Source organism: Sebastes fasciatus, chromosome 13 (genome assembly GCF_043250625.1).
Source record: "Sebastes fasciatus isolate fSebFas1 chromosome 13, fSebFas1.pri, whole genome shotgun sequence".
Classification (NCBI taxonomy): Eukaryota; Metazoa; Chordata; class Actinopteri; order Perciformes; family Sebastidae; genus Sebastes; species Sebastes fasciatus.
The window spans coordinates 26511217-26528174 of NC_133807.1; the positions used below are offsets into that span (position 1 = coordinate 26511217).

At 36.9% G+C, this 16958-nt stretch overlaps 2 protein-coding genes across 3 annotated transcripts; both read left to right on the forward strand.

Annotated features, from left to right (window-relative positions):
- The first annotated feature begins 1404 nt into the window (after positions 1 to 1404).
- On the forward strand, positions 1405 to 8020 carry LOC141781026 (immunoglobulin lambda-1 light chain-like). 2 transcript variants are annotated; one of them, XM_074656540.1, is made up of 4 exons: positions 1405 to 1444; positions 1537 to 1855; positions 6618 to 6655; positions 7491 to 8020. In XM_074656540.1, exons 1-4 carry the CDS (start codon positions 1405 to 1407, stop codon positions 7814 to 7816), a joined length of 723 nt encoding a protein of 240 aa, XP_074512641.1. In that variant the 3' UTR covers positions 7817 to 8020. The 2 variants fall into 2 exon arrangements, 1 of the variants encoding a protein (XP_074512641.1); XR_012596754.1 differs by lacking the exons at positions 1405 to 1444; positions 1537 to 1855 and adding an exon at positions 3524 to 3642 and having other exon boundaries at positions 6543 to 6655; positions 7491 to 7623.
- A 923-nt stretch (positions 8021 to 8943) lies between these two features.
- LOC141781028 (immunoglobulin lambda-1 light chain-like) lies at positions 8944 to 15304 on the forward strand. Its single transcript, XM_074656542.1, has 4 exons — positions 8944 to 9032; positions 9125 to 9449; positions 13896 to 13930; positions 14769 to 15304. Exons 1-4 carry the CDS (start codon positions 8993 to 8995, stop codon positions 15092 to 15094), a joined length of 726 nt encoding a protein of 241 aa, XP_074512643.1. The 5' UTR covers positions 8944 to 8992; the 3' UTR covers positions 15095 to 15304.
- Positions 15305 to 16958: the final 1654 nt, after the last annotated feature.

Genomic DNA, 16958 nt, shown 5'->3' on the forward strand with positions numbered 1-16958 from the left:
CTGCAGCTTTGACCTCATGTTGGATTCATCAGTCTGTGTGTTTCTCTTGACTCCGTGTCATCTTGTTGTTTCCAGGTGTGAGTGGTGTGACGGTGGTGACACAAAAGCCTCCTGTTGTGGCGGTGACGAAAGGAGAGACAGCCACCATGGACTGTAACCTGGGGACTGTTACTAACAAAAGAGCTTACTGGTATAAACAGACTCCTGGAGGAGTTCCTCAGTATGTACTTAGCTTTCATAGCAGTTTGAGCTCTGTATATTATGGCTCTGGTTTCTCCTCTCCAAAGTTCACATCCACTCATCAGTCAACATCAGATTATCGTTTGATCATCAACAATGTGGAGGAGGGAGACTCAGCAGTCTATTACTGTAAAACATGGGACACCTCTGTTAATGAGTTCGTATCACAGTGATTTACACTGTGACAAAAACCTCCTCACTATTACTTCTGCTTTTTGAGACTCTGTAACATCTGATAAAAGAGCCATCAAACAACACTCTAATTTGTTTTCAAACATTTAAATGCTCTTATTGGATTAATTCCCACATTAATAAATTTCAGTATATTTATTTATACCTTCCATACATGCTTTAATGATGAAAAAATAAAGAAATAAGTAATGCACCAGTAAATGCACTCCACCATCATCCATAATATCTGACATGTTCATGTAATTCAAGCTTTGAATAACTTTAACATATCTTTAAGTACAGAAAGTTTACAGACACTAGTTGAAATACACAAAATGTGATAAATGTTGAATCCTCCTGTACTCAGGTAGTGATGGTTGTTACACTTCTAGCTGCAGCGATTGTGACAGTAATCTGACTACATGCAGCTAAAGCACAACCAATGAAAACTCTGCATTAACTTTACATCAGGTCATCTAGATGAAGATATTCTTAATTTATGTTAAATCAGTTTGGATTATTAGGAAACATGTTTGTTTGGTGGTATAAAAAATGTAGACGTGTGAAGAAACAGAGATATTATAGAACACTGTTTACTTCACATACAACAATAAAAGATGAAGATGAACTGATACAGTGATGATGTGATTTATTGGATTATTTGAAGAAGAATTAAAATGGAGATTTAATCAGGAAATCAGTCTGACTGGAGGCAATAATACTCACGCAAAGGACATCAGCAGACTTACAAACAACAACTGTTCATTATGAAATATGATATTGTTAATGTAAAATGATTCAATGACACAATGTGAAACCACAAACACTATTTAGTTTATCTGTGGGTTGAAACTCCTCCTCCTCCTCCTCCTCCTCCTCCACGTCTCCTCTCCTCAGTGTCTTTATTAGCTTCAGTCTCTCTTCTCCTCTCACTCCAACCCTGCTCACCTCTCAGCTGGACAGTGAGGGACGTTTACACCACACACTGACAACATGCTGGGGACCCTCTGCACTCTCATCACTGCTCTAACATGTAAGGAGGCTGACTTACTGCAGCTTTGACCTCATGTTGGATTCATCAGTCTGTGTGTTTCTCTTGACTCCGTGTCATCTTGTTGTTTCCAGGTGTGAGTGGTGTGACGGTGGTGACACAGAAGCCTCCAGTTGTGGCGGTGAGGAAAGGAGAGACAGCCACCATGGACTGTAACCTGGGGACTGTTACTGACAGTCAGGCTCGCTGGTATAAACAGACTCCTGGAGGAGTTCCTCAGTATATACTGATGTTTTATCACAGCAGTAGTTCTCCAACATATGGCTCTGGTTTCTCCTCTCCAAAATTCACATCCACTCATCAGTCAAAATCAGATTATCGTTTGATCATCAACAATGTGGAGGAGGGAGACTCAGCAGTCTATTACTGTAAAACATGGGACAGCTCTGTTAGTGAGTACGTATCACAGTGATTTACACTGTGACAAAAACCTCCTCACTAATACTTCTGCTTTTTGAGACTCTGACACATCTGATAATAGAGCCATCAAACAACACTTTGTGTCTGCTTCATGAAAAATGATTAATGCACTTAGATTACTGTCAGACTTAATTCATCTTCATCTGTGTAATTGAAAAGTATTTATCACATTTGTGGTATTCAGAACAGCTTCTGTAAACTTTCTATGACTACAACATGTTAAATGGCAACACACAGCAGCATTTAAAGTCTGTTTTATACGTCAGACTCAGATATCAGGGATGACGGTGGAGTACATTTACTGTTGCTTTGCTTATATTTATTTTTCATTAATTAAACATGTTTGCAAAGCGCAATTTAAGATATACCTTTAAAATGTATGTAGGAATCCAATAAAAGCATTTAGATGTCAACAAAATTCATTAATGTGCAGCTAAAACACAAGATAATAAAATGCTACATTAACCCTCCTAAAGGTCATGTATATAAAGATATTTTTATGTTCAAATTTGTATTGGCACAAAAGGTATAGTACAACAGTACAACAATAAAGGGACTGGTATTTTACAAATTTTGCAACAATGTTATGCTACACCCATATTTCCTAACCCCTTCAATCATCTTTGTGATTGATATAGTTTGGTACACATGGAAGATTTGACAACTTAAACATGGAATTACATTAAGTAATCTCAAAGAAGGAAAAACAAATAAATAGATAAAATAATATAAAATAATAATAATAATAATAAATAATAATAAAAGCAATAAAACAAAATATATATACATATACACACACACACACACACACACACACACACAAATATATATATATATATATATATATATAAATTATTAATAATAAAATCTTAATAATGCAGACACCGAAACAAGCATCTAAAAAAAAGAGCTAGTGGTTGCTGCGGGGATAAAGACATTTTTGAATAGTTTTTAATAGTTTTAGTCAGAGCAATTTGTATTAGTTAGGAATATTTAGAAGAATAAAGACACTGATATGAGAAGTAAACTTTTACACTCTATAGTTCTGTTTACCTATAAAATGTACAACTTTATAACACAAACTTAGAAAACAACGACCATGTGTTAATCCTGTGGTTTATGTGATTAAGAATAATATGGAAAAATAGAAATGAATTCCAGATTTGAATCTGTTATAAGAATTGTAGATTAATCTCAGGCCAAAAATTGTCAAAGGCTATCAAATACATTTTTCAGATACATTTTATATGAGGAATAAAAATGACCAAATATATGCTGATTAATAAGAAATTATTTAATGTGAAACTGCATGCATGATGTTGAATTATGAGTGAAAACAGAGTCAAGTGTTGACACTCCTCCTCCTCCTCCTCCTGATCCTCATTCTCCTCCTCCTCCTCCTCCTCCACGTCTCCTCTCCTCAGTGTCTTTATAAGCTTCAGTCTCTCTTCTCCTCTCACTCCAACCCTGCTCACCTCTCAGCTGGACAGTGAGGGACGTTTACACCACACACTGACAACATGCTGGGGACCCTCTGCACTCTCATCACTGCTCTAACATGTAAGATCTTCTTCTCTTTCCTTTCACAGCCCAGATTTCCACACAGAAACCTTTCATTCACGTCTTTTTCTCTGTGTGTTGACAGATGTTGATGCAGTGATAGTGCTGACTCAAACGCCTGCAGTCCACACAGTTTCTACAGGACAACAGGCTGTTCTCAACTGCAACATCCAGAGAGATGATGGATATTATGTAGAATGGTATAAACAGGTTCCCGGTGAAGCTCCTCAGTATGTTCTCAGATTTCACAATAGTAAAAGTTCACCCGACTTTGGTTCAGGATTCTCTTCAGACCGATTCAACTCTAAATCTTCATCAAACATAGATTATCAGTTCATCATAAAGCAGACAGAGGCAGGAGACTCTGCTGTCTATTACTGTTACACATGGGATAACTCTGCTAAGGAGAGCGTATCACAGTGATTTACACTGTGACAAAAACCTCCTCACTATTACTTCTGCTTTTTGAGACTCTGAAACATCTGATAATAGAGCCATCAAACAACACTCTTATTTGTTTTCAAACATTTAAATGCTCTTATTGGATTAATTCCCACATTAATCAATGACAGTATATTTATTTATACCTTAAATACATGCTTCAATGATGAAAAAATAAAGAAATAAGTAATGCACCAGTATGCACTCCATCATCATCCATAATATCTGCCATTGTTATGTAATTCAAGCTTTGAATAACTTTAACATATCTTTATGTAACAGAAAGTTTACAGACACAAGTTGAAATACACAAAATGTGATAAATGTTGAATCCTCCTGTACTCAGGTAGTGATGGTTGTTAAAACACTATTTAGTTTATCAGTGGGTGAAAACTCCTCCTCCTCCTCCTCCTCCTCCTCCTCCTCCTCCTCCTCCTCCTCCACGTCTCCTCTCCTCACTCTCATCACTGCTCTAACATGTAAGGAGGCTGACTTACTGTTTTATCACAGCAGTAGTTCTCCAACATATGGCTCTGGTTTCTCCTCTCCAAAATTCACATCCACTCATCAGTCAACATCAGATTATCGTTTGATCATCAACAATGTGGAGGAGGGAGACTCAGCAGTCTATTACTGTAAAACATGGGACAGCTCTGTTAGTGAGTACGTATCACAGTGATTTACACTGTGACAAAAACCTCCTCACTAATACTTCTGCTTTTTGAGACTCTGACACATCTGATAATAGAGCCATCAAACAACACTTTGTGTCTGCTTCATGAAAAATGATTAATGCAGTTAGATTACTGTCAGATTTACTTCATTTTCATCTGTGTATCTCAAAAGTATTTATCACATTTGGGGTATTCAGAACAGCTTCTATAAACGTTCTATGACTACAACATGTTAAATGGCAACACACAGCAGCATTTAAAGTCTGTTTTATACGTCAGACTCAGATATCAGGAATGACTGTTGAGAATATTTACTGGTGCTTTGCTTAAACTAATTTTTCCTTAATTAAACATGTTTGCAAAGTGCAATTTAAGATGTAGCTTTAAAATGTATGTAGGAACGCCATAAAAGCATTTAGATGTTGAAAAAGTTCATTAATGTGCAGCTAAAACACAACAAAATATAGGTCATGTAGATAAAGACATTTTTATGTTAAATCTTTATTGGCACAAAAGGTATAGTACAACAGTATATATATATCTATATCTATATCTATAGATATAGATATCTATATCTATAGATATAGATAGATAGATATATAGATAGATATATAAAATAATAATAATAATAATAAAAATCATAATAATGCAGACACCGAAACAAGCATTAAAAAAGAGCTAGTGGTTGCTGCGGGGGATAAAGACATTTTTGATTAGTTTTTAATAGTTTAGTCAGAGCAATTTGGATTAATGAGGAATATTTAGAAGAAGAAAAACACTGAGGTGAGAAGTAAACTTTTACACTCAATAGTTCTGTTTACCTATAAAATATACAACTTAGTTAAAAGTTTATAACACAAACTTATAAAACAACGAATATGTGTTAATCCTGTGGTTTATATGATTTATAATAATATGGAAAAATATAAATTAATTCCAGATTTGAATCTGTTATAAGAATTGTAGATTAATCTCAGGCCAAAAATCACCAACTGCTATCAAATAAATTTTTCAGATACATTTTAATGAGGAATAAAAATTACCAAATATATGCTGATTAATAAGAAATTATTTAATGTGAAACTGCATGCATGATGTTAAATTATGAGTGAAAACAGAGTCAAGTGTTGACACTCCTCCTCCTCCTGATCCTCATTCTCCTCCTCCTCCTCCTCATTCTCCTCCTCCATGTCTCCTCTCCTCAGTGTCTTTATAAGCTTAAGTCTCTCTTCTCCTCTCACTCCAACCCTGCTCACCTCTCAGCTGGACAGTGAGGGACGTTTACACCACACACTGACAACATGCTGGGGATCCTCTGCACTCTCATCACTGCTCTAACATGTAAGATCTTCTTCTCTTTCCTTTTACAGCCCAGATTTCCACACAGAAACATTTCACTCACGTCTTCTTCTCTGTGTGTTGACAGATGTTGATGCAGTGAAAGTGCTGACTCAGACGCCTGCAGTCCACACAGTTTCTACAGGACAACAGGCTGTTCTCAACTGCAACGTTCAGACAGATTATGCTCATGTCAGTTGGCATAAACAGGTTCCTGGTGGAGCTCCTCAGTATGTTCTCAAATTTCACCATAGTGAAAGTTCACCCACCTTTGGATCAGGATTCTCTTCAGACCGATTCAACTCTAAATCCTCATCAAACATAGATTATCAGTTCATCATAAAGCAGACAGAGGCAGGAGACTCTGCTGTCTATTACTGTCAGACATGGGATAACTCTGGTACTGCAGCTGTATCACAGTGATTCACACTGTGACAAAAACCTCAGTGAGAAACTCATCACAGCTTTTATGAATTTTGAGCAAAATAAAATGAATCAAATCAGTAAATCTGATCAAAACAAGGACGGATACTGAATAAAGTCATCTAAAGTGACAAGAGTGTTTGAAACAAGTCCAGCAGTGTTTTGTAATAAAAGCAGACTGATGAAGTGAATGAGACGTTGACAGTGAAAGTTGGTCTCAACAGGATGTTTCAGTTCCACTCCCCTCATTAGTGAGAGTCAGGAGGTTTTTGTACGGCCATGTATACAAACTGAATCACTGTGGTATTCGGACCAGGCACCAAGCTGACTGTGACAAGTAAGTACTGTTTAACTGATCATAAAACATGATGGATTTTATGTTTCTGATACATATTAAGAGAAAATAATCAATGTATCTGTTGCTAATTGTTTAAAATATTCAACATGTTGTTTGGTGAATAATAGATTGACTTTTTAGCATCTGCTTTGATACCAGGCTGTGTGTTTGAAGACAAAGAAAAGATCTGCTACTGATAACAATATTTTAAATATTTTTGACAAATACTGAAAAAATTTTTAGCGGCTGATCATTTTTAACAGTTGGACAACATTTACAAGATTGTTCTTATTTATTTTAACATCATAAAATTCCATGTTAAATAGTCAAGAGTATTTTACACTGTGATATCAATACCAAACTGTACTTGTAATGTTGGTTTACTAATCTTTTAAAGTTTATGGATAATTAAGATTTTACCTGAATATTATTGTGGCTGTTTGAAATAAGATTTTTTGTGTTATATACCACTAAACTAATACTACAGATATACTTTAATTTGTCACAATGCTTTAAATAATCATATGAGAGTTTAAATACCACTATTTTATAACACAGAAAGTGACTTTATGACAGTTTCCAAACTAAATATTCTACTGATTTAATCAAAAATATTTCTAAGTTAGTGATTGAAAGATTGTTTATGTTTTAAAGAGGAACACTGCTCATATTTAGGTGATGATTTCTAAATGTTTTTGCTGATTTAAAATGCTTTAATTCTTCAGCGTGTTTGTTAAATTGTCAACACAACTAATAAACTAATGTGTTACTGTCCTGCTTTGTATTAATGATGTGATTCCTAGTTATCTGATGAAAGTGCTCCATGTATTTTCAGGCTCCAGCTTCTCTCCTCCTGTCCTGACAGTCTTCCCTCCGTCCAGTGCTGAGCTCCAGTCCAACAAAGCCTCTCTGGTCTGTCTGTCCAGTCAGTCTGGGCCTTTTGCAGATGTGAGCTGGTTGTCTGGTGGGAGTCCAGTGAGCAGTGGGATCTCTACCAGCACCGCTGTTCAGCAACCAGACCACACTTTCCAAATCAGCAGCTATCTGGCCGTCCAGACGTCAGACTGGAACACGGATCAGGTTTACACATGTAAAGTGTCTTTGGGCTCCCAGACTTCAGAGAAAAACATCAAGAAGTCAGACTGTCCCACTGAACAATAGTAGAGGAGCACAATGACCATTTAACATCTGCTTCTTTACTGTTTGTGCTGTTTGCTCATCACAAGCTTCACTTGGTAGAAGACGTGTCTGCATGCTTGTAATACATGTTGTGACCGTTAGGTGGAGGTGTTGTATCAGCTTTGCAAAATGATGCTTTTTTCAAGAATTATTCAATAAAAATACAAAAAAAACTGTGAACAAAAAGTGTTTGTATTTATTTGTACTCATGAAAACATCATTTATAATGTTACCTTAACTTCACTAGATTTTATTCTTCTCCTGATGTTCATCTCACTGATAATTACAGTTAGTCCAGGACACAAAGATAACAGACATATTTATTTTTAATTCACAGATGAATATGTATATTTAAATTCAGAAAGCTACGGAGTTATTAGAAGTTAATTTGCAATAAAAACACAACAGAGAGATTATTATTAATTTAACTGGTTTTAGTTTCTTGCAGTAGTTGAGACGTTAAAAAAATCAGATAAAATGAGCAACTGAAACTGAGTTTTCATCCTCCATCAGTGAAGCATCACCTCTCTACTCCTCCCTCTCTTCCTTCCTAGGATGCACCTGCAGGCCTCCTCTCCTTATTTATAGCTGCATGTAAATGAAGAGGTCAAGTGTCAGCTCTCTGTAACATCAGAGGGAACTGTCTCTGACTGGAAACACTCTGATAGTTTCATTATTAACATCTGCTCAATCAATGACTGTTTACTTCTTATGTGTGTGTGCAGAGCCAAAGTTTATATCCTGCAGCAGATGTCTGTTGTTGACTTATGAAGAACCTAAAACAATATGCAAAATATATGAAAACATTCATACATGAATCTCATTCATTAGGAACTGAAAATACTAAGAAATACATATAAACTGCAGGCCTCTTTGACATAATGACATCATGGTATTTTGTAAATTAAAGTTGTCAACTACACTGACTTTAATGGATGAATTAAAGACATTTCCCTTCACAGAAGATAATAGTGCAACGAATGTGAGAAACTATGCAGATTGAGGCAAAGCTCCTCCTCCTGTCAGTCCCTCTCAGTTTCAGTGTTGTATTAAATTGCTCCTCCAGCACCTCCTCTCCTCATCCTCCAAACCCTCTAATCTGTCAGCAGTGAGCTCACTTTCCAGGTTACAAGGCCGTTCTCAGCACACACTGACAACATGCTGGGGACCCTCTGCACTCTCATCACTGCTCTAACATGTAAGGAGGCTGACTTACTGCAGCTTTGACCTCATGTTGGATTCATCAGTCTGTGTGTTTCTCTTGACTCCGTGTCATCTTGTTGTTTCCAGGTGTGAGTGGTGTGACGGTGGTGACACAGAAGCCTCCTGTTGTGACGGTGAGGAAAGGAGAGACAGCCACCATGGACTGTAACCTGGGGACTGTTACTAACAGTGAGGCTCGCTGGTATAAACAGACTCCTGGAGGAGTTCCTCAGTATATACTGAGGTTTCATCACAGTTATAGCTCTGTATATTATGGCTCTGGTTTCTCCTCTCCAAAGTTCACATCCACTCATCAGTCAACATCAGATTATCGTTTGATCATCAACAATGTGGAGGAGGGAGACTCAGCAGTGTATTACTGTCAAACATGGGACAGCTCTGTTAATGAGTGGGTATCACAGTGATTTACACTGTGACAAAAACCTCCTCACTATTACTTCTGCTTTTTGAGACTCTGACACATCTGGACTGGGAGTGAAGCCAACAGCCAGTGCTTTCTGTTTTTCTTCCCCACTTACACATTTAAAATATATTCTTAAACTTTTGGGATTTTCACATATATCCTCTGATATTTCCTGGTGAAACACTGAGTGACACAGAACAGACAGAAACCAGAAATCAGGCAGGCAGCATCAGACAGGTAAGTGTAAATATAAGCTTAGCGCAAAAGACAATCAGACAGAGGATTAAATGGGCCTGTTTATACTCTACGCTGGTAATCAGGGGAATGAGAAGCAGGTGAGTGAGTGGGAGGAGCAGGCCAGGTGGGGAAACTGGCGGGAAAGCGGTGATCAGAGGGCAGGTGGGAGTGGCTGGTTCTGAAACAACAAGACAGTTAGTGACATGGAAAACCAGGTAGAATGAACGAATGAGAGAGTGAGGCATTAGGAGGGATTTATGGTTCCTATGGTAGTTATATACAGTATGCCATGTGTACACACTTTATCACTAAAACAGATAATATACTCACTAGTAAATGTAAACCACTGAAACAAAAGTTATGATCTATTAAACTGTGAAACAGTAAATATGAACGTCTCTTGCAGATATAGAAAGACTACAGAATATTCTCATTTGCTGTTCTGAACTCAGATAATCTTAATTGATATAAATTAATTGGTGCACAGGTAGTGAAGATTGTCACACAAACACTTTTTGGTATTAGATAGTGATCTGGTAGTTCCCTCTTCATGAACAGGTCAAAAGGTAATCTGGAAGCCCAAAGTTACAACAACAGAAAGTTATGAGCAGCTAAAACACAAACAAATGCTGCATTAATCTGGCAATATGTCACATAGATTTAGTGATTCATGATGTGTTTCCACAAAATGAAACACAGGCAGGAGACTTAATTAATATAGAGCATGCTACTTCAGTGAGAGCAAATCATTTGAAAGGGTGACGAGATGATGAAATAAAGTCAATTCTACACCATGCTTATATACTGCTTACTGTAAAATACCAGAGATAGAGTGATTATAAATCCGAGCAATCATCATGACATGTGGAATCCAACAGGGTTCGATTCTTGAGCCGCTATTATTCAAACTGTACGTGCTCCCAGGTCAAATCATACATGATGATAACGTTTCTTATCTCAGCTACGCAGACGACACTCTGATTTACTCAGCTCTTTAACCAAGTGACTACGGTCCTTTTAGACTCACTCTATCAATGCTTAGAGAAAGTAAATAGCTGAATGCAATTAAATTTGCTTCAATTAAATAAAGACTAGACAGAAATCATTGTATTTGGCAACAATGAGTAAAGAAGGAAAGTTATTGGAGACATGTTTGTTAACAACATGTTATGAAAAAGTGTCTGATGTGAAACCCACATACTTGATGTAGTTGATTTATGAATGAAAACTGAGTCAAGTGTTAAATCTCCTCCTCCTCCTCCTCCTCCTTCTCCTCCTCCTCCTCCACGTCTCCTCTCCTCAGTGTCTTTATAAGCTTCAGTCTCTCTTCTCCTCTCACTCCAACCCTGCTCACCTCTCAGCTGGACAGTGAGGGACGTTTACACCACACACTGACAACATGCTGGGGATCCTCTGCACTCTCATCACTGCTCTAACATGTAAGATCTTCTTCTCTTTCCTTTTACAGCCCAGATTTCCACACAGGAACCTTTCACTCATGTCTTTTTCTCTGTGTGTTGACAGATGTTGATGCAGTGATAGTGGTGACTCAGACGCCTGCTGTCCACACAGTTTCTACAGGACAACAGGCTGTTCTCAACTGTAACATCCAGACAAATTACAACAATTATGTCCATTGGTATAAACAGGTTCCTGGTGAAGCTCCTCAGTTTGTTCTCAGATTTCGCCATCATGACAGTTCACTCAGCATTGGATCAGGATTCTCTTCAGACCGATTCAACTCTAAATCCTCATCAAACATAGATTTTCAGTTCATCATAAAGCGGACAGAGGCAGGAGACTCTGCTGTCTATTACTGTCAGACATGGGATGACTCTGCCTCTGCAGCTGTATCACAGTGATTTACACTCTGACAAAAACCTACTCCCTATTACTTCTGCTTTTTGAGACTCTGACACATCTGATAAAAGAGCCATCAAACAACACTCTCTGTCTGCTTCATGAAATATGATTAATGCACTTAGATTACTGTCAGATATATTTCATCTTCATCTGTGTATCTCAAAAGTATTTATCACATTTTGGGTTATTCAGAACAGCTTCTGTAAACTTTCTATGACTACAACATGTTAAATGGCAACACACAGCAGCATTTAAAGTCTGTTTTATACGTCAGACTCAGATATCAGGAATGACTGTTGAGTATATTTACTGGTGCTTTGCTTAAATTTATTTTTCATAAATTAAGCATGTTTGCAAAGTGCAATTTAAGATATAGCTTTAAAATGTATGTAGTAATCCAATAAAAGCATTTAGATGTCAAAAAAGTTCATTAATGTGCAGCTAAAACACAAGAAAATATAGGTCATGTAGATAAAGATATTTTTATGTTCAAATTTTTATTGGCACAAAAAGTATAGTACAACAGTACAACTATAACGGGACTAGTATTTTACATATTTTCGCAACAATGTTATGCTAGACCCATATTTCCTAACCCCTCCAAATCTCTTTGTAATTGAGATAGTTTGGTACACATGGAAGATTTGACAACTTAAACATATAATTACATTAAGCAATCACAAAGAAGGAAAAACAAATAAATAGATAAAATAATATAAAATAATAATAATAATAATAATAATAAATAATAATAAAAGCAATAAAACAATATATATATATATATATATATACACACACACACACACACACACACACACACACACACACACACAAATATATATATATATATATATATATATATAAATTATTAATAATAAAATCTTAATAATGCAGACACCGAAACAAGCATCTAAAAAAAAGAGCTAGTGGTTGCTGCGGGGATAAAGACATTTTTGAATAGTTTTTAATAGTTTTAGTCAGAGCAATTTGTATTAGTGAGGATTATTTAGAAGAATAAAGACACTGAGATGAGAAGTAAACTTTTACACTCTATAGTTCTGTTTACCTATAAAATGTACAACTTAGTTACAACTTTATAACACAAACTTATAAAACAACGACCATGTATTAATCCTATGGTTTATGTGATTAATAATAATATGGAAAAATAGAAATTAATTCCAGATTTAAATCTGATATAACAATTATAGATTCATCTCAGGAAAAAATCATCAACGGCTATCAAATACATTTTTCAGATACATTTTTATAAGGAATACAAATTACCAAATATATGCTGATTAATAAGAAATTATTTAATGTGAAACTGCATGCATGATGTTGAATTATGAGTGAAAAAAGAGTAAAGTGTTGACACTCCTCCTCCTCCTGATCCTCATTCTCCTCCTCCTCCTCCTCATTCTCCTCCTCCTCTTCCTCCTCCTCCTCCTCCTCCTCCACGTCTCCTCTCCTCAGTGTCTTTATAAGCTTCAGTCTCTCTTCTCCTCTCACTCCAAACCTGCTCACCTCTCAGCTGGACAGTGAGGGACGTTTACACCACACACTGACAACATGCTGGGGATCCTCTGCACTCTCATCACTGCTCTAACATGTAAGATCTTCTTCTCTTTCCTTTCACAGCCCAGATTTCCACACAGAAACCTTTCACTCACGTCTTTTTCTCTGTGTGTTGACAGATGTTGATGCAGTGAAAGTTCTGACTCAGACGCCTGCTGTCCACACAGTTTCTACAGGACAACAGGCTGTTCTCAACTGCAACGTTCAGACAAATTATGCTCATGTCAGTTGGCATAAACAGGTTCCTGGTGAAGCTCCTCAGTATGTTCTCAGATTTCACTATGGTGACAGTTCACCCAGCTTTGGATCAGGATTCTCTTCAGACCGATTCAACTCTAAATCTTCATCAAACATAGATTATCAGTTCATCATAAAGCAGACAGAGGCAGGAGACTCTGCTGTCTATTACTGTCAGACATGGGATAGCTCTCCCTTTGCAGCTGTATCACAGTGATTCACACTGTGACAAAAACCTCAGTGAGAAACTCACCACAGCTTCTATGAATTTTGAGCAAAATAAAATTAATCAAATCAGTAAATCTGATCAAAACAAGGACGGATACTGAACAAAGTCATCTAAAGAGCCTAAAGTCTTTGAAACAAGTCATGCAGTGTTTTGTAATGAAAGCAGACTGATGAAGTGAATGAGACGTTGACAGTGAAAGTTGGTCTCAACAGGATGTTTCAGTTCCACTCCCCTCATTAGTGAGAGTCAGGAGGTTTTTGTACGGCCATGTATACAAACTGAATCACTGTGGTATTCGGACCAGGCACCAAGCTGACTGTGACAAGTAAGTACTTTTTAACTGATCATAAAACAGGATGGATTTTATGTTTCTGATACATATTAAGAGAAAATAATCAATGTATCTGTTGCTTATTGTTTAAAATATTCAACATGTTGTTTGGTGAATAATAGATTGACTTCTTAATATCTGCTTTGATACCAGGCTGTGTGTTTGAAGGCAAAGGAAAGATCTGCTACTGATCACAATATTTTAAATGTTTTTGGCAAATACTCAAAAGTCTTTTAGCGGCTGAGGATTTTTAACAGTTGGACAACATTTATAAGATTTTTCTTATTTATTTTAACATTATAAAACTCCATGTTAAATAGTCAAGAGTATTTTACACTGTGATATCAACACCAAACTGTTGTTATAATGTTGGTTTACTAATCTTCTAAAGTTTATGGATAATTCAGATTTTACCTGAATATTATTGTGGCTGTTTGAAATGAGATTTTTTGTGTTATAGACACCACTAAACTACTACTACAGATATACTTTAATTCATCACAATGCTTTAAATAATCATATGAGAGTTTAAATACCACTTAAACTATAACACAGAAAGTGACTTTATGACAGTTTCCAACATAAAGATTTTACTGAATTAATCAAAAATATTTCTAAATTAGTGGTTGATAGATTGTTTATGTTTTAAAGAGGAACACTGCTCATATTTAGGTGATGATTTCTAAATGTTTTTGCTGATTTAAAATGCTTTAATTCTTTAGCGTGTTTGTTAAATTGTCAACACAACTAATAAACTAATGTGTTACTGTCCTGCTTTGTATTAATGATGTGATTCCTAGTTATCTGATGAAAGTGCTTCATGTATTTTCAGGCTCCAGCTTCTCTCCTCCTGTCCTGACAGTCTTCCCTCCGTCCAGTGCTGAGCTCCAGTCCAACAAAGCCTCTCTGGTCTGTCTGTCCAGTCAGTCTGGGCCTTTTGCAGATGTGAGCTGGTTGTCTGGTGGGAGTCCAGTGAGCAGTGGGATCTCTACCAGCACCGCTGTTCAGCAACCAGACCAGACTTTCCAAATCAGCAGCTATCTGGCCGTCCAGACGTCAGACTGGAACACGGATCAGGTCTACACATGTAAAGTGTCTTTGGGCTCCCAGACTTCAGAGAAAAACATCAAGAAGTCTGACTGTCCCACTGAACAATAGTAGAGGAGCACAATGACCATTTAACATCTGCTTCTTTACTGTTTGTGCTGTTTGCTCATCACACGCTTCACATGGTAGAAAAGACGTGTCTGCATGCTTGTAATACATGTTGTGACCGTTAGGTGGAGGTGTTGTATCAGCTTTGCAAAATGATGCTTTTTTCAAGAATTATTCAATAAAAATACAAAAAAAAAAACTGTGAACAAAAAAGTGATTGTATTTATTTGTACTCATGAAAACATCATTTATAATGTTACATTAACTTCACTAGATTTTATTCTTCTCCTGATGTTCATCTCACTGATAATTACAGTTAGTCCAGGACACATAGCTAACAGACATATTTATTTTTAATTCTAACTTGAATATGTATATTTAAATTCAGAAAGCTATGTTGTTATTAGAAGTTAATTTGCAATAAAAGTAGAGCAGAAAGATTAATTTAAGACGTTAGAAAAATCAGATAAAATGAGCAACTGAAACTGAGTTTTCATCCTCCGTCAGTGAAGCATCACCTCTCTACTCCTCCCTCTCTTCCTTCCCAGGATGCACCTGTAGGCCTCCTCTCCTTATTTATAGCTGCATGTAAATGAAGAGGTCAAGTGTCAGCTCTCTGTAACATCAGAGGGAACTGTCTCTGACTGGAAACACACTGATAGTTTTATTATTAACATCTGCTCAATCAATGACTGTTTACTTCTTATGTGTGTGTGCAGCGCCAAAGTTTATATCCTGCAGCAGATGTCTGTTGTTGACGTACGAAAAACCTGCAAAATTATGCAAAATATATTAAAGATTTCATACATAAATCTCATTTATTAGGAACCCAAAATACTAAGAAATAAAAAAATAAATTGCAGGTTTTTAGACAACATGACTTCATAGTATCTTGTAAATAAAAGTTGTCATCTACACTGACTTTAATGGATAAATTAAAGACATTTCTCTCCACAGAAGATAACTGAGCAACACATGTGAGAAACTATGCAGATTGAAGCAAAGCTCCTCCTCCTGTCAGTCCCTCTCAGTTTCAGTGTTGTATTAAATTGCTCCTCCAGCACCTCCTCTCCTCATCCTCCAAACCCTCTAATCTGTCAGCAGTGAGCTCACTTTCCAGGTTACAAGGCCGTTCTCAGCACACACTGACAACATGCTGGGGATCCTCTGCACTCTCATCACTGCTCTAACATGTAAGGAGGCTGACTTACTGCAGCTTTGACCTCATGTTGGATTCATCATTCTGTGTGTTTCTCTTGACTCCGTGTCATCTTGTTGTTTCCAGGTGTGAGTGGTGTGACGGTGGTGACACAGAAGCCTCCTGTTGTGGCGGTGAGGAAAGGAGAGACAGCCACCATGGACTGTAACCTGGGGACTGTTACTAACAGTCAGGCTTGCTGGTATAAACAGACTCCTGGAGGAGTTCCTCAGTTTGTACTTAGCTTTCATAGCAGTTGGAGCTCTGTGACATATGGCTCTGGTTTCTCCTCTCCAAAGTTCACATCCACTCATCAGTCAACATCAGATTATCGTTTGATCATCAACAATGTGGAGGAGGGAGACTCAGCAGTCTATTACTGTCAGACATGGGACAGCTCTGCTAGTGAGAACGTATCACAGTGATTTACACTGTGACAAAAACCTCCTCACTAATACTTCTGCTTTTTGAGACTCTGAAACATCTGATAATAGAGCCATCAAACAACACTCTGTGTCTGCTTCATGAAATATGATTAATGTCAGATTTACTTCATCTTCATCTGTGTATCTCAAAAGTATTTTTCACATTTGGGGTATTCAGAACAGCTTCTGTAAACCTCCTGTGACTACAACATGTTAAATGGCAACACACAGCAGCATTTAAAGT

Excerpts from the sequence above, each read along its gene's own strand:
- LOC141781026 (XM_074656540.1), top strand. The coding sequence starts at position 1,405 with ATGCTGGGGACCCTCTGCACTCTCATCACTGCTCTAACAT. Across the intron at positions 1,856-6,617 it reads ACATGGGACAGCTCTGTTAG|TGTGGTATTCGGACCAGGCA; the intron begins TGAGTACGTATC and ends AAACTGAATCAC. Across the intron at positions 6,656-7,490 it reads CACCAAGCTGACTGTGACAA|GCTCCAGCTTCTCTCCTCCT; the intron begins GTAAGTACTGTT and ends ATGTATTTTCAG.
- LOC141781028 (XM_074656542.1), top strand. The coding sequence starts at position 8,993 with ATGCTGGGGACCCTCTGCACTCTCATCACTGCTCTAACAT. Across the intron at positions 9,033-9,124 it reads TCTCATCACTGCTCTAACAT|GTGTGAGTGGTGTGACGGTG; the intron begins GTAAGGAGGCTG and ends TGTTGTTTCCAG. Across the intron at positions 9,450-13,895 it reads GACAGCTCTGTTAATGAGTG|GGTATTCGGACCAGGCACCA; the intron begins GGTATCACAGTG and ends CTGAATCACTGT.